Raw genomic sequence first — 24,101 nt, forward strand, 5'->3', positions numbered from 1 at the left:
ATGAGAGATTTGAGGGTTTGAGATGTATTGTAGATTTAGGTTGATGATCAGTATTGTCCCTTTGGGTATTGTTTATTGTTTTATTGTATCATTTCCTTCCCAGGGTGAGGGTTGAGTTGTCTCTTAGTGAGACATTTGTATTTATACATCCTGATGCCATATGATCATGTTGTTGAGAGTAAGGGAGATGTTGGCGCCAGGGGTTTGAATGATGTTGACGCAAGGGGTTTGAACTTGGTTCACTCGGTTTGTGAGGAAGAATGGGATTACCAAGATTATTTGTATTGAGACTTTAAAGGGTGTTGACATTTTATTTATTATTATATATGAATTTACATTAACTTGGGTATAAATTATGTTTGTTCATAGGTCGGTGCACAAATAAGCTGTGCCTGACACGTCATTGTTGCCTGCGGGTTTGCCACATCGGTAGGCAAAACAGATGTTTGGGTTCACCGCTGTTATTAAACTCAGTACGCCAGGAGACTCGAGCTGTTTGATAGCCCCCATGTGTTGCTCCACCTCGCGAGTTATTTTCACCGGTTTCTCCTCCTATGGGACTTGTGTAGAAGGAACAGAGTACAACCATCCACATGAATCATCACCTCCCAACCACTCAAGTCTGGAAAGTGTCACTGGGAAACCCAAGATCCACCACTTAACAAAGGGAGGGAGCAGAGGGTATGTGAAAGCTCCCATCTAGCAGAGGTGATTTGCCTCACAAAATCCAAAGCACATTTCAACTGACCTATGGTAAGTCTCATGTATTTCAGTAATTTTACTTCAGCAAGTCACCTGTCAAATGCCACATCATGTAAACAAGTGTAAAGAAAACTCCCTAGAAAGAAAGCCCAATCTTCATTATGGAAACATAACATGACCCTCACTGAACATAATAAATCAAAACATGTAAAACCCAACATAACATACACATAAACATGAATTACACAGAACCCAGCACCGCCTCTTGAAATGGGTCTGTGTACCAGAGTATATCCTTATTATAATGCCTAGCGAACATGGCCTCCCGTGTCCAACCAGCCTTGGCCATGATAGTGGCAGTAGACACCTGCCGAAATGATAATTACTCCCAGTGAGGTCTAAAGCACTGTTCAGGGGGTGCTGTGAACTTATCATTAAACCCAGCTGTGACCTTACTGAACTTTGTATTTCACAACACAAGGGGGCAGTCACAGCCTGCCCTCTAAAGACAACTCTCTTCCTCCACACAAAGCTACAAGCACCTAATAACACACAAACCCTTCACTCAAAAATTTTTAAATCATCATGGCGACTCCTACACCAACCTCGGAGTCCCCATCTGGGGAGGGGACCATAAATGTCCCCAGGTCGGACTGCCTTTCTGTCGACGACCCTAAGTGTCTTGACACCCCCTTCAACTTTTTCTTCATTAACTTCTGCAACATTCGCAGTCTAAGATCTAATTTTCAATCTGTAGAACACCACCTCTCCTCTTCTAAACCTCATCTTCTTTTCCTCACTGAAACTCAGGTGTCTGAGGCAACTGACAGTAGCCCCTTTTCTGTTCCCTCTTACTTTCTCTATCCTCATTTTCGATCCAAAGCTGGATGCTGCATTTATGTGCGCAATGACTTAACCTGCTCTCGTGCCCACGCTCTTGAATCTTCCAAGTTTTCCACCATCTGGCTACGACTACAGAGTCACTCTCATACTAAATTTATCTGTGCTGTATACCTCTCACCTAACTCCTCTGACTATAAGAAATTCTTTGACTATTCAACTTCCAAAGTGGAGCACATTCTGACCCTCTTCCCTTTTGCAGAGATCTCCATTCTTGGAGACTTCAATGTTCACCACCAGCTTTGGCTTTCCTCTCCCTTCACTGACCATCCTGGTGAACTAGCCTACAACTTTTCTATCCTCCATGACCTAGAGCAATTGGTGCAACACCCTACTCGTATTCCTGACCGTCTTGGAGATATGCCCAACATTCTTGACCTTTTCCTGACCTCTAATCCTTCTGCTTATGCTGTCACCCTTTCTTCTCCGTTGGGCTCCTCTGATCACAATCTCATATCTTTATCTTGTCCTATTCCTCCAATCCCTCCTCAGGATCCCCCTAAGCGAAGGTGCCTCTGGCGTTTTGCCTCTGCTAGTTGGGGGGACCTGAGGAGGTATTTTGCTGATTTTCCTTGGAATGACTACTGCTTCCGTGTCAGAGACCCGTCTTTGTGTGCTGAGCACATAACAGAGGTGATAGTGTCTGGCATGGAGGTGTACATTCCTCACTCTTTTTCTCGTCCTAAACCTTCTAAACCTTGGTTTAACACAGCTTGTTCTCGTGCTATACATGATAGAGAGGTGGCCCACAAAAGGTACTTAAGAGTACCTTTTCCATCCCATCACCTTCCATCCCATTCGCCTTCCATCACCAGAATCTCATGCACTTTATATTTCTGCCCGGAACCATGCCAAGTCTGTTCTCCAACTAGCCAAAAACTCCTTCATTAACAGAAATTGTCAAAACCTTTCAAGATCTAACTCATCTAGTGATTTCTGGCATCTAGCCAAAAATATCTCCAATAACTTTGCTTCTTCTTCTTTCCCTCCTCTATTTCAACCAGATGGCACCACTGCTATCACATCTATTTCTAAAGCTGAACTCTTTGCTCAAACCTTTGCTAAAAACTCTACCTTGGACGATTCTGGGCTTGTTCCTCCTTCTCCTCCACCCTCTGACTACTTCATGCCACGTATTAAAATTCTTCGCAATGATGTTTTCCATGCCCTCACTGGCCTAAACCCTCGGAAGGCATATGGACCTGATGGGGTCCCTCCTATTGTTCTCCAAAACTGTGCCTCCGTGCTTGCATCTTGCCTAGTCAAACTCTTTCAGCTCTGTCTGTCAACATCTACCTTTCCTTCTTGCTGGGAGTTTGCCTACATTCAACCTGTTCATAAAAAGGGAGACTGTTCTAATCCCTCAAACTACCATCCTATTGCTTTAATTTCCTGCCTATCTAAAGTTTTTGAATCTATCCTCAACAGAAAGATTCTTAAACATCTATCACTTAACAATCTTCTATCTGATCGCCAGTATGGGTTCCGTCACGGCCGCTCTACTGGTGATCTTCTGGCTTTCCTTACTGAGTCTTGGTCATCCTCTTTTAGAGATTTTGGTGAAACTTTTGCTGTTGCCTTGGACATATCAAAAGCTTTTGATAGAGTCTGGCACAAAGCTTTGATTTCCAAACTACCCTCCTACGGTTTCTATCCTTCTCTCTGTAACTTCATCTCAAGTTTCCTTTCTGACCATTCTATTGCTGCTGTGGTAGACGGTCACTGTTCTTCTAAATCTATTAACAGTGGCGTTCCTCAGGGTTCTGTCCTGTGACCCACTCTCTTCTTATTATTCATTAATGATCTTCTAAACCAAACTTCTTGTCCTATCCACTCCTACACTGATGATACCACCCTGCACTTTTCCACGTCTTTTCATAGATGTCCAACCCTTCAGGAGGTAAACATATCACACAGGGAAGCCACAGAACGCTTGATTTCTGATCTTTCTAAAATTTCTGATTGGGGCAGAGCAAACTTGGTATTGTTCATTGTCTCAAAAACTCAATTCCTCCATCTATCAACTCGACACAACTTTCCAGACAACTATCCCCTCTCCTTCAATGACACTCAACTGTCCCCCTCTTCTACACTGAACATCCTCAGTCTGTCCTTTACTTATAATCTGAACTGGAAACTTCACATCTCATCTCTAGCTAAAAGAGCTTCTATGAAGTTAGGCGTTCTGAGACGTCTCCGCCAGTTTTTCTCACCCCCCCCCCCAGCTGCTAACTCTGTACAAGGACCTTATCCGTCCATGTATGGAGTATGCTTCACATGTCTGGGGGTGTTCCACTCATACTGCTCTTCTAGACAGGGTGGAATCAAAAGCTTTTCGTCTCATCAACTCCTCTCCTCTAACTGACTGTCTTCAGCCCTCTCTCACCGCTGCAATGTTGCATATCTTGCTGTCTTCTACTGCTATTTTCATGCTAACTGCTCTTCTGATCTTGCTAACTGCATGCCTCCCCTCCTTCTGCGGCCTTGCTGCACAAGACTTTCTTCTTTCTCTCACCCCTATTCTGTCCACCTCTCTAACGCAAGAGTTAACCAGTATTCTCAATCATTCATCCCTTTCTCTGGTAAACTCTGGAACTCCCTGCCTGCTTCTGTATTTCCACCTTCCTATGATTTGAATTCCTTCAAGAGGGAGGTTTCAAGACACTTATTCATCAATTTTTGACCACTGCTTTGACCCTTTTACCGGACTGGCATTTCAGTGGGCATATTTTTTTTATTGGATTTTTGTTGCCCTTGGCCAGTGTCCTTCCTACATAAAAAAAAAGAAAAAAGGAAGATTCTTAAACATCTATCACTTCACAACATTCTATCTGATTGCCAGTATGGGTTCTGTCAAGGCCGTTCTACTGGTGATCTTCTGGCTTTCCTTAATGAGTCTTGGTCATCCTCTTTTAGAGATTTTGGTGAAACTTTTGCTTTTGCCTTTGACATATCAAAAGCTTTTGATAGAGTCTGACACAAAGCTTTGATTTCCAGACTACCCTCCTACGGCTTCTATCCTTCTCTCTGTAACTTCATCTCAAGTTTCCTTTCTGACCGTTCTATTGCTGCTGTGGTAGACGGTCAGTGTTCTTCTCCTAAATCTATTAACAGTGGTATTCCTCAGGGTTCTGTCCTGTCACCCACTCTCTTCTTATTATTCATTAATGATCTTCTAAACCAAACTTCTTGTCCTATCCACTCCTACACTGATGATACCACCCTGCACTTTTCCACGTCATTTCATAGACATCCAACCCTTCAGGAGGTAAACATTTCAGGCAGGGAAGCCACAGAACGCTTGACTTCTGATCTTTCTAAAATTTCTGATTGGGGCAGAGCAAACTTGGTATTGTTCAATGCCTCAAAAACTCAATTCCTCCATCTATCAACTCGACACATCCTTCCAGACAACTATCCCCTCTTCTTCAATGACACTCAACTGTCCCCCTCTTCTACACTGAACATCCTCAGTCTATCCTTTACTTATAATCTGAACTGGAAACTTCACATCTCATCTCTAGCTAAAACAGCTTCTATGAAGTTAGGCGTTCTGAGACGTCTCCGCCAGTTTTTCTCACCCCCCCTAGCTGCTAACTCTGTACAATGGCCTTATCCGTTCATGTATGGAGTATGCTTCACATGTCTGGGGGGGATCCACTCATACTGCTCTTCTAGACAGGGTGGAATCAAAAGCTTTTCGTCTCATCAACTCCTCTCCTCTAACTGACTGTCTTGAACCTCTCTCTCACCGCCGCAATGTTGCATCTCTAGCTGTCTTCTACCGCTATTTTCATGCTAACTGCTCTTCTGATCTTGCTTACTGCATGCCTCCCCTTCTCTTGCGGCTTCGCTGCGCAAGACTTTCTTCTTTCTCTCACCCCTATTCTGTCCACCTTTCTAACGCAAGAGTTAACCAGTATTCTCAATCATTTATCCCTTTCTCTGGTAAACTCTGGAACTCTCTGCCTGCTTCTGTATTTCCACCTTCCTATAACTTGAATTCCTTCAAGAGGGAGGTTTTTAAGACACTTAGCCATCAGTTTTTGACTACTGCTTTGACCCTTTTATGGGACTGCCATTTCAGTGGGCATTTTTTTTTTACTGGATTTTTGCCCTTGTCCAGTGTCCCTCCAAAAAAAAAACAAAAAAAAACAAAACAATCCCATATACCAAGACAAATGTCATCACAAACCACTGACTTAACACCGCTCATCTCATTCACATAATTAATCACTGTAGTGTTATCACACAGCACCTTGAGGTGCAATCCTCTGAGGAGATGGGTAAAAGATTTCAAGGTGAATAATATAACCATTAGTTCATGTGCATGGGGATGGGGACCATCTGCCATTAGTAATGAGGTCATTGAGGCAACCTGCCCAACCTTGATTTGATGCATCTGTAAACATCTCAATATCTGGTGCCTTTCTGAATATCTTCCTGTCCTGAGTCTCCAGATCCGTAATCCACCAATTCAAAATCTGTCCTAATCTCATCAGTAATATCCATCCATCCATTAAAATCTCCGCACACTTTTTCCAAAGCCTTGATCTTCGCCCTTTCCATCCTCCTATAATGCAGCTTCCCCATCTCTACAGCTGCCACCAGGAGTCCAACCACTCTAGCCACTACCCTAATTTTCTCTTTCATTTTAGTGACTGAAAGAGAGTAGTGTTGTAGAATCTTATCCCGCCTATGCTCAGGCAGGGTAACTGTCATGGCCACTGAATCTATCACATTGTCTAATACTCTATACGTGTACTGGGAATCAATACAGATTTCTCCACATTTATGCAGAAACCAACTCTCTGCAGTAACTGAATAGTGTCATTCATGCACTCATAACACCCAGGCGAAGAGCTGCTACACATAAGCGTATCATCTATAAAACTAGTAATGGTGTGGCCCATCTTTCTTAGTGTTGAGAAAACAGGCTTCACAAGTTTTGTAAAGAGATGAGGTCCTTCCAGAATACCATTAGGCAGACAGGTGAATTGGTAGATCTTACACGACCATCTGAAACAAAGATATTTCTGTTGTTCCTCTGCTATTCGCACTGAATAATATGCCTTCTTAAGATCAATAGAGGCCATGAAATCACCTTGACTAACTAGCTGTATCGCTTGTTCAAAGTTCTCCATCTTAAAGTGTTTATAGTCCATATGCCTGTTCAGTTTCTCTAGATTTAACACCATCCTATAGTCCCCTGTCTTATTCTTCCTCAGGAAGATGGGTGAAATGATTTGATGATCCTGTCTATGCATCTCCTTGATGGCCTTTAAATATAACAATTTATTAACCTCTTGATGCATAATAGCTGTCTCTTCCTCACTAAACACATACTGGATATCCTCACTAAATAAATGTCCAATACTATCCTCATCTATATCAAAATGACAGTATACCACTATATCCAAAATAAACGGATCACTCGTAAGCTCACGCCACTCACAGACAAACTTGTGTTGACCAGCCTCAAACTGCTGACTCACCTGAGTTAATGCCGGGGTTGTGTTGACCCTGGCCTTGCAAGTTTTTTTGGCATCGAAGCTTGACTAGGATAGGAGCGCCTGTAATCACTTCTGGTGGTCGTCCTGTGAAAACTGTAAGGTTGAAATCTGGAGGAGAAACCACGGGAGGGGGCCTTGCCAAAAAAGTTCTGCTATCTACCCCCACCAAATCTGCCAGAGTTGGAAGTCCAAAATGGAGAAGGCTTCTTACTTGTGAACTTGCTTTTCAGCCTCTCTGCCTCTTCAATTTGCCTGGTGGCTTGAGAAAGGTCATCCTCAAACAGGAGTCCAGTCATGGGAGCCTTGTCTGAGCACAAGTGGGAATACTTGGGATTAATGTCCTGCTTGATGACATGCTGCTGGGTCAAGTTGTTTTGGAAGTGGGCATTACCTAGTAATGCCAAAGCACCATTAAGCATGGCCACCTCATGGGCCACAACCGGATGGTCTTCATTATGAACCACCTTGTCCAGGACTGTAAGGGACTTGACAACAATTGTGGCGGCCTTAGTGATATCCTTTCCCACTTCATGTAAGCGAAAGTTGGCTTTCCTCGCTTCCACAGGCAACACGTCCAGCACCTGTGCATTGCATTCCACTTGTGTTAACACGTGGCAGTTACTGGGTTTCAGTGTCACATCATCCTCTATAATGGCCTTGTAGTCCTCCTCTCGCATGCCACTGACAAACAGGTGGTTCACCATTGCAGCAACCTCCTTGTGAAGTTCCTCCGAGACATTTTCCATGTGCCTATAGTTCTTGGCATCTTGTAGTAAAACACTGCCACAGGGAATATCCCCCTGGACCTCCTCCTCTGCACTGCTGGCCTCCGACCTGGAAGATCGAAACCCAGAAAATCCCGCAGGCGATGCCTGAGAAACATGCACCGCCTGAGAAACAGGTGCCAAATTAGTACTAGACAAAGGCAGGGGAGCAGCATATTGAACTTCATTAGTACTCACAGCCTTACTCTCCTTCTTAAGTTTGTCCATGTCAGTCCTCGCTATAGCATCCATAATCAAGGCCAGAGTAGGAGCACTGCTGTCTTCTCTGGTGGAGGCCAGGAAGGAAGGAAGGTGACTGAGAAAAGCTGTTCTGCTCTTGGTGGAAATGTGACTCCTTGTCCAAACTCAACCGCTCATGATGGTTAGAATGGCTCCTTGCCTGTCCTTACCATGCCTACTGCCCTTGTGAAGGTCCTTGACGTTTGAGGAGGAGCGGTACATGCCTGTAGGTCTTTCTCTGTCAGGACTGTGACCAGCAATAGAAGGCAACCTAGACATGATGGCGAGACGAACACGTAAACAATGTCGCTGCAAGATGCTGCCTCTTCAAACAGCTGTTACTCTGCCTTCCCAACAGGCCACCTTAACTGCTCCCTCAGGATAATGGGAAATAAAGTATTACAGGCCACAGTTAGCAGGGAACCCAGTCGCCCCAAACATGGAAAATAAGCTTGTAATCTGCCCGCCCCTATGCATGGGTAATGGGGTGGCAACAGCCCACCCCTATCATGGGTAATGGGAGTGGCAACAGCCCACCCCTATCACGGGTAACGGGTATTCACAACCCACACCAACACAGGTAGTGTGATAGTTTATAACCCACTCCTATCACGGATAACGGGAATAGCAACAATGGACCAGCAGGCGGCTGGCCCAATGTCTGATCAGTGTGGTGTCCACATAGTTACTGACAGTGTGGTGAAGCGCAGCGTGTCTCACGTGATAGCACCATCTAGCATACAGGTGATTTGCTGAAGTAAAATCAAAAGTCAGGTATGGTATTGTGTTCCAATTAAACCATGTTGAATTTCATATTAGTATTGCTTGTAACATTAGATAACGGTATTGTGTTCCAATTAAACCATGTTGAATTTCATATTAGTATTGCTTGTAACATTAGATAACACTATCATAATTTGTATGAGCTTTGTTGATAGTATTACCTACATGTTTAGCAATCTGTATTGATGTGTTCAGCCACTCATTGAACTGCATAGGATCCAAGAAGCACTGTCAATCAACCTTTATAACAGGACAGAACCCTGAGGAACACCCGTTAATAGATTTGGGAGAAGAACAGTGACTGTCTAACATAGCAGCAATAGAACGGTCTGAAAGGAAACTTGAGATGAAGTTACAGAGAAGGATCAAAGGCATAGGAGGGTAGTTTGGAAATCAAAGCTTTGTGCCAGACTCTATCAAAAGCTTTTGGATATGTCTCAGGAAACAGCAAAAGTTTCACCAAAATCCCTAAAAGAGGATGACCAAGACTCAGTAAGGAAAGCCAAAAGATCACCAGTAGAGCAGCCTTGACGGAACCCATACTGGCGATCAGCTATAAAGTTATGAAGTGATAGATGTTTCAGAATCTTCCTGTTGAGGATAGATTCAAAACTTCTGAGAGGCAGGATATTAAAGCAATGGGATGGTAGTTTGAGGGATTAGAATAGTCACCCTTTTTAGGAACAGGCTGAATGTAGGCAAACTTCCAGCAAGAAGGAAAGGTAGATGTTGACAGACAGAGCTGAAAGAGTTTGACTAGGCAAGATGCAAGCATGGAGGCACAGTTTTGGAGAACAATAGGATGGACCCCATCAGGTAAATAAGCCTTCTGAGGGTTTAGACCAGTGACAGCATGAAAAACATCACTGCCAAGGATTCAAGTGGGTAGCATAAAGTAATCAGAGGGTGGAGAGGGAGAAACAAGCCCTAAATCATCCAAGGTAAAGTTTTAAGCAAAAGTCTGAGTGAAGAGTTCTGCTTTAGAAATAGATGAGATGGTAGTGGTGCCATCAGGTTGAAATAAAGGAGGGAATGTTGAAGAAGCAAAGTCACTGGAGATGTTTTCATCAAGGTGCCAGAAATCACTAGGGGAGTCAGATCTTGAAAGGTTTTGATACTTTCTATTAATGAAAAACAGACACTTGTTTAGGTCATGCTGATACAGGTTGGTCTGGTTGGACAAAATCTGTGTTAACTTATACTGTACAGGAAATAAATGGATCAGGGTTGACTACTTTTACATTTTTTATGTATATGTACATATATAAAGCTTACTTTATCAATATGATACAGAGCCCAATTTTGATAAGTAAAAAAGAAAAAAAAGGCTGTTTTCTTTTGGTTTCTTAGAGTATTTTTTTTTTTGTGGGCTTTTTATTAATGCCAACTCTGTCTCACTCACACAACCTATGTTACATGAACACCCAAAGGTTTTCTATTAAGTTTAAATCAGGTGAATTTCCCAGCCAATCCTTTATATAATCCACTTGCACAAAATCAAACCACTCTTTAATAACTTTAGCTGTGTGGCATGAGACACTGTCATGCATGAAAACTTTTGCTTTGCAACTCTCAAAACAATCTCCTAAATGATCATTCAGTAGCTCCAAATATGTCTGCATTCATCATAACATTTCTGGATAGTATCACCAATGATCCCATACCATGATATTCAAAAGCATCCCAAACCATTAAAGAATCAAGATGCTTAACAGTTCCCTGCGTGAACTTTTGGTCATAAGGATCACTTCCAGGCTGACAATAAATTCTGGCATTATGGTTTCCAGTCACATTGAATATGGCCTCATCACTCCACAATACTTGTTGCCACTTCTCCACATCCCACTGCAGATACATAAGGCAAAAAGCAACCCTATTCTTCCTCTTGGTTTCTTGTGAGCAATGTGATGTGAGAAACTCATGTCATCATGCAAGCAGCAATGTACTGTTCTCACGGACACATCAAGTAAAACAGGGTTCTTTTCCTTTTAACTCTGGAGCTGTTATATGTAGATTAGCATCCACCTGCCTCCTCCAGACCTTCAAAGTCTTCCTGGGCCTCCCTATGGACTTCTGTAATGGCAGGTCAACTCCCTACCATCACAAAACTTCTTTGTCCACTGCTGGACACTACACAGTGACAATCCAGTTGTATTAGCTATTTCCTTATTAGCTTTACCTGCCTTACACAGTGATGTGATAGATGCAACTTGGTCAATTTTCAGCTCCTTACACTTAGCCGTGCCTTTTCTATGGCTATAAACAGGGATGGTGCAAAAGGAAAATCCTGGGGCTGACTGTGGACACACAAAACACTTCCATTCACTGCAGCTGCCCACTAGCCGCTAACAACTTTCTGAGTGATACATTATGAAGTTGAGAGAGCCCCTACCCACACCTCGCATGCCATACACTATGGCCCATTTTGAACAGTTTTACAGAGGTATAACTGTTTTCGGCCAAAATGTTTGGTGCAGGCCTTATTGCGCCAAACATTCTGGCCCTGACTGTGTTGAACACGAACACTGTACATTATCCATAAATATAAAGTTGAACTTCTGAAAAAAAATTTGACAGTGGTCTGTCTGTGTAAAGCTTGTGTGAATTATACAGCGACTCTGACAGTTTAAGACATAAAGAAACAGAAAGAAAAATTGCCAAGTTTCCTTGCTAACAGTATTGGCTATACTGATACTATCGGTATTGGCTTGAAATTTATTGGTATTGGTGAAAAAAATGGTATTGGTACAGCCTCATTCATTTATCAACTTGCACTGATTTACAATCTGACCTAACCTCTCTCTCTGTAATCCAGCAAAATCACTAATCAAGCATCCTACAGGTCCCAATGATGCCACATTAGTGATAATCAATCTGTAGTAGAAAGTGGTAGGAAGGGGAGACAGTGAGCAGGTGTGCAAGAGAAACTCATGAAAGGTTGGGAAATGATTGGAAATGAGAGTGAGGTGTGGGAAGGAATGAAAAGAGGGATGGTGTTGTGTAGGAAGGAGTGAAAAGAGGGATGGTGTGGTGTGGGAAGGAGTGAAAAGAGGGGTGGTGTGATGTAGGAAGGAGTAAAAAAAAAAGGATGGTGTGGTCTGGATAAGAAAAGCAAAGGAAGAGGAAAAGGATGTGCACTCATTGTCCCAAACAGTATGAGTGGCAAGGGTATCCTACAATAGTGTGGACAATGAGAAAAGTAGGGATGGTTAGATATGCATGAATGTGTGTGTATGCATATGTAAATGTAGTAAGTGAGGAAGATAGAGATGAGGAAATCGTGGTATGATCAGAGTGAATGGCTCAAGAAAATTGGGAGAGAGAGAGAATGGTAGTGCTATTTAGAGATTTGAATGGAAAGTTAGGAAGCAGTGAGGTAGCAGATGTAGGAGAAAAAACTGAGTCTAGATGAAGTGAATAAGAATGGGGAGTACCTGATGGACTTGTATGCAGGAAAAAGTTTATTTTTAGCAAACACCTTTTCCAACATAAGATGAACAACAGGTACACATGAAAGAGGAAGGATGATGAGATGAAGAGGAGAGCCTGATTGACTATGTAGCAGTGGATGAGATTGAGGAAGGATGTGTTCGATGCCAAGTTAATGAGAGGGATGTTTAATGAGTCAAATAATTTCTGCTGTGGTAGTTATGATAAAAATGAGAGGTAGATGGGAGTATGGTAGAAATGGTTGTTAAGAGAAAGTGAGTACAACACTGGCTTGTGAAAGTTTGGACAGGAAAGAGTACAAGAGAAAGACTGATGGAAAAGTTTAAAGTTTAAATTAAGTGAAAAAAATAAAAAGAATACAGAGAAAACAAATTAGTTCAAATTCTTAATGCCATTACTGAACAGATACCTGTGGTAGTTGGAGGTCTCTCTTGACTCAATTAGTCTGGTCTTGAGCAAAGCTGCAAAAAGCTGAGCCTCAATAGTGTTGTGGGAATCTTCTTGCACTGTAAACCCTTGGTAGTCCCAACCCAGGTAACACAGCTTGAGTGCCACATGTCTGCGTGAGTACCTGAGGAGAGGGATCATGTTAAGGGGGCCTTACCATTCTTAAAAAAAAAAATTATTATTATTCATTCCTTTGCCATTAAATTTTTAATGAAAGGTCAGGTTCTACACACACACACACACACATACAAAGGTGGTAGTAAAGAGGAGCCCTTAAACTATAGACCTGTGTCTCTAACAAGTGTGGTGTGCAAAATGTGTGAAAGATTGGTGAAGGATAAATGGATGCAGTATCTAGAAGGAAATGAAGTGATAATAAAGCAACAATTTGGATTTAGGAGAGGGAGATCGTGTGTTACAAACCACTGAGTTTTTACTCTAGAGTGGTGGATATAATGCAAGAAAGAGATGGATGGGCTGATTGTGTTTATTTAGACCTGAAGAAGGCCTTCGATAAAGTGCCACACAGGAAATTGTTGTGGAAGTTGAAGCATAATGGTTGGCTAAGGGGAGGCCTGCTGAGATGGATGGAAAATTTTTTGACAAACAGAGAAATGAGAATGGTGGTAAAAGATAAAAAATCACCATGGAGGGAAGTCATAAGTGGAGTACCTCAAGGCTCAGTACTTGCACCAATCATGTTTGCAGTATATATAAATGATATGATGGAGAGTGTGAACAGCTACATGAGCCTTTTTGCGGATAATGCAAAGTTGCCGAAGAAAGTTGAGAGTGCAGAGGACTGTGGAACGTTACAAGAAGACCTGAACAAGACAACAGAGTGGAGTTATAGATGGGAAATGGAATTTAATTTAAAGAAGTGTAAGGTAATAGAATTTGGGAAAGTACAAGAAGAGTAAAAGGATCTCAGTGTTACAGTGATTGGGAACCTGACCCCGGAGAGACACATTAGCAAAATTACAGGAGAAACCTATAACTTGTTGAGAAGAATAAGGCAGGCCTTTGCATATATGGATGAAGAGATGGTCAGGAAGATGATCGTGTTGCTGATAAGACCTAGACTAGAATATGCAGCAGTAGTGTGGTTGCCATACAAGAAAAAGGATATAAGGAAGTTGGAGAGAGTTCAGAGAACAGCTACAAAGATGGTACCAAGTATCAGGGACTTGTCATATGAAGAGAGACTGGAAACGCTACATCTACCAACGTTGGAAAAGAGGAGAGAAAGGGGAGACTTGATTGCGATATATGAAGCATATGAGGGAGTAGAGGAGGTGGACCAGAGCGACTTAATGGTCTGGGATACATGGGACACTAGAGGACATAGGAAGAGGCTGAAGAGGAGTGCTTGTAGAAGAGATGTCAAAAAGTATAGTTTCCCATATAGAAGTATTGATGTATGGAACAGTCTGGATGAGGAGACAGTAAATGCAGAAAGTTTACATGGATTCAAGGCTAAATTGGATATTAAAAGATATGGAGATGGGACAGCACAAGCATAGCTCTTTTCCCATAAGGCACAACTAGGTAGGTAAATACACACACACACACACACACACACACACACACACACACACACACACACACACACACACACACACAAGACTTAAGCCATGAAGAAAGACTATCAGATTTGTTTTTCTGCTACTGCTTGTTCTGGATTTGTGCGATTACCACTTTGTTCTGAGATTAGATGTTACCTATCCACTACTGTTCCTGGTTTAGATGATGTATTTGCCCAGTTGATGATGATGCTTGTCACCAATGGATCAGATGAGGGGCTTGGTGTGTTGGTAGTGTGGAGGACTGGCTGTGAGCTTGGTATTGCTGACAGCTTGAAGGTTGTGAGTAGTAAGTTGATATTATCGATGTGTGTCAGTAAAGACATGAATGATGAGAGTTCTTCTTGATTTAATAATAGAGAATGTACACACTTGATATGAGACAAGACACAGATGACTATATACATGACGAATGATTGTTCTCTCCCTCTGGAGTGACATGAACTGCTGCTCGTGATGATGACTGAGCAATGTCTCTTAACATTGACTGTGACTCAGACAGGAACTGAGAGAGAGACTGAGACTGACTGCTTGTGACTGGAACTGAGTGGAAACTGAGCTGGAACTAAGCGGAACTGAGACTCTCGTGACTGACTCTCATAAGAGGACTGAGGACTAGCTACCATGTGGACTATATTTATTTGAGCTAACTGGATCATGTTAGAGCTTTTGGGGTGAAGAAATGACCAATGAAATGCCAGAAAATGAGGTAAAGGAGCCAATGGGAGAGGTCATTATTTTAGCCAATGACCAGGAAGAAAAGACTCAGAAGTGAATGCAGGTGTTTTCTCTAAGGACTGGAAGTGGGTGTGAAATTCCCTTAAGAGGTAGAGAATGGGATGAATATGTGAACAGATCGCATGTGGGATGGATATATGGATGATGAATATACATATAAATAATAGTAACTCTTAAGACTGATACAAGACTTAAAGACATTGGATTACCAACACTACAAGAGAGAAGAGAAAGAGACCTGATAACAATGTACAAATTAGTAAACAATATAGAAAAAAATAGACAGAAATGACTTGGCACCACAGATGGAGGAGGGAGAGAGACAGACGAGGGGGCATGTGAAATAAATAAAGAGTAGATGTCAGAGCGATATCAAGAAATACAGCTTCCTGTATAGAACTATTGAAATCTGGAATGACTTGAAGGAGGAGGTGACTGTGGCAAACAGTGTACACATGTTTAACCCTTTCCTTCCAGCAATCGTATATATACGATTGCAAAAATGTGTCCGTAGCGACGGCGATCATACCGGTAATCAAGAATTTTCACGCCTCAATTTTAAGGTCCAAGTGCGGTTTCTCGAGTCAGATGGTGTGAGTGGAAGTGTCTGGCATGTTTCCACATGTAATGTTGTCACTAGCTATGGAAATTTAGCGGTAACTAAGCTATTTTCCCTTTCTCCGGGCGACACTTGGCAACCCCAGCGACCCGCCGGGTGGAAAGCACTAGCCGGGTGGAAAGCACCATGATAAGTGTGAAGAGACATCCTGATAAGAGCCAAGGATCTCAGATCATAACTCACCATGGAGCAGGACACAACATATGTATTTAGCAGTGCTTCTGAGTTTGAAGACAGTGACAGTGAATATTTAGAAGAAGCTGAAGAAAGCAAAAACATTGGTGAGGACTTGGAAAATGATTTACAGGATCCACCTGTTTTATCAGAACAGAGAGATGATACCTATCATTCTTTCATGTTAATTTTTTCATTATCTTCAATTTTATAATAAAATGGTAGAAGGTAACTTGTCAGAGAGAGAGAGAGAAAGAGAGAGAATGTTATTTGCCTGAAACTTGATGTGAAAAGGTCAGGTCAGGGTTCCTAGTGAACGGACGTGTTTAGTGAGCAGTGACCTGACGCTAATATAGCTGGCTAGTGTAGACATGGCGCCTTGTGTTGCTGAGTCGACAGGTTGTGTTAGTTCTCCTGTTCTCGAGGCCTTCGTTGCGAAGGTCTCAGAGGTGGAGGCTGAGTTCCATCGAAGGATCTCGGAGGTGCAGGCTGAGTTTCGTGAGAGGATCTCAGACCTGCAGGCTGAGTTCTATGAGAGGATCTCAGCACCTGTGGGAGGGTCGTGCCCCACCGTCACCTTACCTAGTAAGGCGACGGAGGAGCAGTGGTCGGTTGTGTGCAGGGGAGCCAAGAGGGTGAAGGTGCTCAGGGCACCTTCCGTGGAGACGAAGAATCCCTTCAATGTGCTGGAGGAGGGGAAGGAGAAGGAGGGGGCTGATGCAGTTACCCTGCCCCAAGGTAGAGTGCTTGTGTTTGGTGATAGTCAGGTTAGACACTTAGATAGTGCGTTCTGTGCTAGGGATAGGAAGCGTAGGTCGAGGGTGTGTTTGCCGGGGGCCGGGATAGGGAAGGTAGCTGATAGGCTAGACACGTGCTTGGAAAAAGATGGGACCAAGCCCATTGTTTTTCTCAGTGCGGGAGGGAATGACCTTGGTAAGGTCAGGAGTGAGGAGCTTATCAGGAGGTTTCGACAGGCTTTGGACAGGATTAAGGACAAGGGTGGGATCCCCGTGGTATGTGGTGTCTTGCCGAGGAGGGGAGTTGGTGCTGAGTGGCTGTCCAGGGCTATTACAGTGAATCGCAGGCTCGCGAATCATTGTAGGAGTAATGGATGGACGTTCATCGACAACTGGGACCTTTTCTATGGCAGGGACACCTTGTACGCCAGGGATGGAGTGCATTTGTCACGCCAGGGTGTTCGTGTTTTGGCCGAAACACTCGAGCGGGAGGTAACTGCACTCCAGCACTTTTTTCGTTAGTCGGGAGGGAAGAAGGGGTAGTGAGGAGAAGGCAAGGGGCAAATTAGTTAAATCTAGAAAGGAAGCTAGCTCAGGGATGGTGAGAAATAGCTTAAGTGTTTACTACACAAATTGTAGAAGTATTCTGAATAAAATAGACTTGCTTAGAGGAATAGCGAGTGTAGAGAAATTTGATATAATTGCTTTGACTGAAACTTGGTTAGATATGTCAGGAAAAGTATTTGATCCAGAGGTTAAGATAGATGGGTATACAATGTTCTTTAAAGATAGAGAAAACAGGAGAGGAGGAGGTGTCGCGTTATACGTTAGGGACACATTACAGTGCTGTATGAACAATAGAATTAAAACAGATAACAAAGCAGAGTCGATATGGGTAGATATTAAGGAAGGATCGCAGTCAGTAGTACTAGGGGTAGTTTACAGACCACCGACCAGTACAGAGGAAATTAACACCTCACTGTGGCAGGAATTAAATAGAGCAGGCAGGTACAGTCAGGTATGTGTGGTAGGAGATTTTAATTTTAGGAATATCGACTGGAGTCTGATTGTGGGTAACAAGGAAGCAGAGGAATTCCTTAAGGTAATTCAGGATAATTTTTTAAAACAGGTAGTTGTAGAACCCACAAGGGGGAATAATATTCTAGATTTAATTCTTACTAACAGGGAGGATGCAGTCACGCAGGTAGAGGTTGGAGGACAGCTAGGTAACAGTGACCATAGGGAAATTAGGTACAAGCTAGAATGGGAAGAAACTGTTAGAAATAAAAACACTAGTAAAATACCTGACTTTAGGAGAGCAGATTTTGAAGAATTAAAAAGGTACCTCCAAGGAGTGGACTGGCAAGGGATGCAGGGTGAGGTCAGGTCAGGGATGGAGTTCAGAGAGATAAGGCAGGATGAGGGAGGTGAGGTGAGGCTCCAGAAGGGAGGAGGAAAGAGGAAGGGGGGAGATAGGCGTGAGTATGTTGGAATGTCAGGTCATGCTGAAATGAGAGAGGTAAGGTCGAGGCGAGTTGATGAGGGAGGGGAGAGGATGGTAGGGAACGAGATGAGGGGTTTAGGTGAAGTAAATGTAGATGAATTGTATAAATATTTCGTAGATAAAGTTCATACAGGTCAATTAGCAAATATCCCGTATAAAACAATAAGATCACAAAAAAATGACCCTAAATGGATGACTGCTAGGTTAAAGCATTATATAGGGCGTAAGAGAAGTATATATAAGAGATTAAGGGCAGGTGAAGAAGTTTTAAGGACACAGTATAATGAATTAGTTAGAACAGTCAGGAAGTTAACGAGGAAAGCTAAGGAAAATTATGAATTAAAGGTAGCCAGCCAGGCGAAGACGGACCCCAAGGGATTTTATCAGGTATACAGGACGAAAAATAAGGATACTGTTGGTCCATTAAAGGCAGCAGATGGGGAGCTGGTTAGTTCTGGGGAGGAGATTAGTAAACTTCTGAATGATTATTTTTTAACTGTCTTCACTCAGGAAAACATGCAGGATATGCCAGATAGTGAACAGGTGTTTAGAGCAGATGAGTATGAGAAGCTGACGGATATTTCCATAACTAGGGAGATAGTGGAGCAGGAGATAGATAGGCTAAAAAAGTTCAAGTCACCAGGACCTGATGAAATATATCCCAGAGTACTGAAGGAATGTAAAAAGATTATTAGTGAGCCGTTAGTTTCTGTCTTTAGGAAATCACTGGAGTCGGGTGAGGTACCAGAAATGTGGAGGCAGGCTAATGTAGTACCCATCTTTAAGAAAGGGGATAAAACTTTAGCGTCTAATTATAGACCGGTCAGCTTAACTTCAGTTGTAGGTAAAATGTTAGAGTCAATAATAGCCAGGAACATTAGGGAACATTTAGACAAACATAACTTGATAAAGCAGTCACAGCATGGCTTCACGAAGGGGAAGTCTTGCCTGACAAACTTGTTAAGTTTTTACAGTAAGGTGTACGAGGCAGTAGATAATGGAGATAGTTATGATATCTTATATCTGGACTTTAGTAAAGCATTCGACAAGGTGCCCCATCAAAGGCTCCTGAGAAAGGTTAGGGCGCACGGGATAGATGGGAAGGTGTTAGGTTGGATAGGGTCATGGCTTGGTAACAGGCGACAGAGAGTGCTAATAAACGGCTCGAAATCCGAGTGGGGTCATGTCATTAGTGGGGTGCCACAGGGATCAGTATTAGGGCCATTATTATTTCTAATATATATCAATGACTTGGATAGTGGAATTAATAGCGATGTTAGTAAATTTGCGGATGACACAAAGATAGGTAGATTAATTAGGTCAGAAGCGGATGCCATCGCCTTGCAGACAGACTTAGATAGAATGAATGAATGGACGGATAGATGGCAAATGCAATTTAATATCAATAAATGCAAAGTGCTTAGCGTAGGTAGAGGAAACCCACACAATAGGTACACATTAAACACCCAAACTCTGGTAGGTACAGGGTACGAGAAAGATTTAGGAGTTATAGTTAGCTCTGAACTCCGTCTAGGGAAACAATGCATAGAAGCCAGAAACAAGGCAAATAGGGTACTAGGATTCATTTTTAGGAGTGTTAAAAGTAGAAGGCCGGAGGTAATATTAAAGTTATACTTGGCGCTGGTCAGACCTCATCTAGACTACGCTGTACAGTTCTGGTCCCCACATTACAGGAAAGATATAGGTCTATTAGAATCAGTACAGAGGAGAATGACTAAAAGGATACAGGGGATGAGGAGTATTCCTTACGAAGCGAGGTTGAAGCGGTTAAATTTACATTCTCTAGAGAGACGTAGGTTAAGAGAGGACCTGATAGAGGTCTTTAAGTGGTATAAGGGTTATAACAAGGGAGATGTAAGCAAAATTCTTAGGATCAGCAACCAGGGTAGAACAAGAAATAACGGGTTCAAGCTTGAAAAATTTAGGTTTAGGAAGGAGATAGGAAAAAATTGGTTCTCGAATAGAGTGGTAGATGAGTGGAACGGACTCAGTAATCATGTAGTTAGTGCTAGGACACTAGAGAGCTTTAAGAGAAGATTAGACAAGTTTATGGATGGGGATGATAGGTGGAAATAGGTAGGAGTGTTTCATACAGGGACTGCCACGTGTAAGCCTGGTCGCTTCTTGCAGCTTCCCTTATTTCTTATGTTCTTATGTTGAAATCTCTCTCTCTCTCTCTCTCTCTCTCTCTCTCTCTCTCTCTCTCTCTCTCTCTCTCATTGGAAGTGTACAATTTCCCCTCCAAGATGAGAGAGAGAGAGAGAGAGAGAGAGAGAGAGAGAGAGAGAGAGAGAGAGAGAGAGAGAGAGAGAGAGAGAGAGAGAGAGAGAGAGAGAGAGAGAGAGAGAGAGAGAGAGAGAGAGAGAGAGAGAGAGAGAGAGAGAGAGAGAGAGAGAGAGAGAGAGAGAGAGAGAGAGAGTGTGTGTGTTTGCGCATGGCATCATCGCTCTCCGGGCTGTTTCTGGATGACGGATCACACAGCAGGAGGAGGAGGAATCCTTTATAAGGCATAAACTCAACTTTCAGAGGTCACATCGAGCTACAAAGTATATCATTGTATTCAGAATAACAAAGAGAAAATAATTATTAGTTTCAAACAATTTTCTGACAATTTCTAGGTTTACCATTTTTAGCCGTCATACAAAACGAGAAAATAATTTAAGCGCCGGAAGGAAAGGGTTAAAGAGAAACTAGATAAATATGGTTATGGAGACAGGACAATGAGCTTTGGCTTGTGCCCTGTACAACACAACTAGGTAAACACACACACACACACACACACACACACACACACACACACACACACACACATACACACACACACACACACACACACACACACTGCAGAAAGGCATATAAATGAGATATCTGGCACGATGTACAGGATGTTAACAAATATTATGGTGGCATCTTATTACATGGATAAGACTATGATGAAAAAAATCATAGCCACTATGCTACATCCCAGACTGGAATATACAGCAGTGGTGTGGTTTCTGTATATGAAGAAAGATAAAGAAGTTGGAAAGAATTCAGAGGGCAGCTACAAGGATGGTACCAGAGCTGAAAGACCTAATGTACAAAGAAAGGTTGAAGGAAATGGGACTGCCAACTTTGCAAGTTGGAAGAGAAAGAGATCTAATAATGATGCATAAAATAATTAACTGCATTGAGAAGATAGACAAGCAGGATCTGGTGTTGCTGGAAGAAGATGAAGCTGGACAGATGAGAAGGAACTCAAAGATCAGGAAGAGTCAGTGTTTGAGGGACATCAAGAAGTACAGTTTTCCACATAGAACTGTGGATATCTGGAATGGTTTAAATGAGTAGATTGTTACAGCACCAAACATGCATAAATTTAAGAAAATGCTGGATAAATATAGATATGAAGACAGGACACTATGAGTCCCGCTCGAACCCTGTACTATACAACTAGGTAAACACACACATACACACATAAGAGGAGGAGGCAGTAGACACCTGCCGAAACAATAATTACTCCCAGTGAGGTCTAAAGCACTGTTCAGGGGTGCTGTGAACTTATCATTAAACCCAGCTGTGACCTCAATGAACGCTTCCCTTTGTGTCTCACAACACAAGGGAGCAGTCACACCCTGCCCTCTAAAGACAACTCTCTTCCTCCACACAAAACTACAAGCACCTAATAACACACACACCCTTCACTCAAAAATTTCAAAATTATCATGGTGACTCCTACACCAGCCTTGAAGTCCCCATCTGGGGAGGGGACCATAAATGTCCCCAGGTCGGACAGCCTTTCTGTCGACGACCCTAAGTGTCTTGACACCCTCCCTCAACTTTTTCTTCATTAACTTCTGCAACATTCGCGGTCTAAGATCTAATTTTCAATCTGTAGAACACCACCTCTCCTCTTCTAAACCTCATCTTCTTTTCCTCACTGAAACTCAGGTGTCTGAGGCAACTGATAGTAGCCCCTTTTCTGTTCCCTCCTACTTTTTCTATCCTCATTTTCGATCCAAAGCTGGATGTTGCGTTTATGTGCACAATGACTTAACCTGCTCTCGTGCCCACGCTCTTGAATCTTCCGAGTTTACCACCATCTGGCTACAACTACAGTCACTCTCAAACTAAATTTATCTGTGTTGTATACCTCTCACCTAACACCTCTGACTATAAGAAATTCTAACACTCTTCCCTTTTGCAGAGATCTCCATTCTTGGAGACTTCAATGTTCACCACCAGCTTCACTGACCATCCTGGTGAACTAACCTTCAACTTTGCTATCCTTCATGACCTAGAGCAATCGGTGCAACACCCTACCTGTATCCCTGACCGTCTTGGAGATACGCCCAACATTCTTGACCTTTTCTTGACATCTAGGCCTGCTTATGCTGTCACCCTTTCTTCTCCATTGGGCTCCTCCGATCACAATCTCATATCTGTATCTTGTCCTATCACTCCAATCCCTCCTCAGGACCCCCCTAAGCAAAGGTGCCTCTGGCATTTTGCCTCTGCTAGTTGGGGGGACCTGAGGAGGTATTTTGCTGATTTTCCTTGGAATGATTACTGCTTCTGTGTCAGAGACACGTCTTTGTGTGCTGACCGCATAACACAGGTTATAGTGTCTAGCATGGAGGCATACATTCCTCACTCTTTTTCTTGACCTAAACCTTCCAAACCTTGGTTTAACACAGCTTGTTCTTGTGCTATACATGATAGAGAGGTGGCCCACAAAAGGTACTTAAGCCTTCTATCACCAGAATCTCATGCACTTTATATTTCTGCCTGGAACCAAGCCAAGTCTGTTCTCCAACTAGCCAAAAACTCCTTCATTAACAGAAAGTGTCAAAACCTTTCAAGATCTAACTCCCCTCGTGACTTCTGGCATCTAGCCAAAAATATCTCCAATAACTTTGCTTCTTCTTCTTTCCCTCCTTTATTTCAACCAGATGGCACCACTGCTACCACATCTATTTATAAAGCTGAACTCTTCGCTCAAACCTTTGCTAAAAACTCTACTTTGGACGATTCTAGGCTTGTTCCTCCCTCTCCTCCACCCTCTGACTACTTCATGCTACCTATTAAAATTCTTCGCAATGATGTTTTCCATGCCCTTGCTGGTCTAAACCCTCGGAAGGCTTATGGACCTGATGGGGTCCCTCCTATAGTTCTCCGAAACTGTGCCTCCATGCTTGCACCTTGTCTAGTCAAACTCTTTCAGCTCTGTCAACATCTACCTTTCCTTCTTGCTGGAAGTTTGCCTACATTCAGCCTGTTCCTAAAAAGGGTGACCGTTCTAATCCCTCAAACTACCGTCCTATTGCTTTAATTTCCTGCCTATCTAAAGTTTTTGAATCTATCCTCAACAGGAAGATTCTTAAACATCTATCACTCAACAGGAAGATTCTTGAACATTTATCACTTCACAACCTTCTATCTGATTGCCAGTATGGGTTCCGTCAAGGCCGCTCTACTGGTGATTTTCTGGCATTCCTTAATGAGTCTTGGTCATCCTCTTTTAGAGATTTTGGTGAAACTTTTGGTGTTGCCTTGGACATATCAAAAGATTTTGACAGAGTCTGGCATAAAGCTTTGATTTCCAGACTACCCTCCTACGGCTTCTATCCTTCTCTCTGTAACTTCATCTCAAGTTTCCTTTCTGACCGTTCTATTGCTGCTGTGGTAGACGGTCACTGTTCTCCTAAATCTATTAACAGTGGTGTTCCTCAGGGTTCTGTCCTGTAACCCACTCTCTTCTTCTTATTCATTAATGATCTTCTAAACCAAACTTCTTGTCCTATCCACTCGTACGCTGATGATACCACCCTGCACTTTTCCACGTCTTTTTATAGACGTCCAACCCTTCAGGAGGTAAACATTTCACGCAGGGAAGCCACAGAATGCTTGACTTCTGATCTTTCTAAAATTTCTGATTGGGACAGGG

General features: G+C 42.7%; 1 protein-coding gene across 2 annotated transcripts in view; it reads right to left on the minus strand.

The window, feature by feature from the left end:
- The window catches only part of LOC135113195 (tRNA pseudouridine(38/39) synthase-like), a 185,726-nt gene that overhangs the window by 70,698 nt on the left and 90,927 nt on the right, over positions 1 to 24,101 (minus strand). For both annotated transcript variants that reach the window (XM_064028324.1, XM_064028326.1), the window contains one exon: positions 12,762 to 12,923. In XM_064028324.1, coding sequence (XP_063884394.1) covers positions 12,762 to 12,923 — 162 coding nt within the window. The remainder of the gene's footprint in view (positions 1 to 12,761; positions 12,924 to 24,101) is intronic.

Source organism: Scylla paramamosain, chromosome 25 (assembly GCF_035594125.1).
Source record: "Scylla paramamosain isolate STU-SP2022 chromosome 25, ASM3559412v1, whole genome shotgun sequence".
Classification (NCBI taxonomy): Eukaryota; Metazoa; Arthropoda; class Malacostraca; order Decapoda; family Portunidae; genus Scylla; species Scylla paramamosain.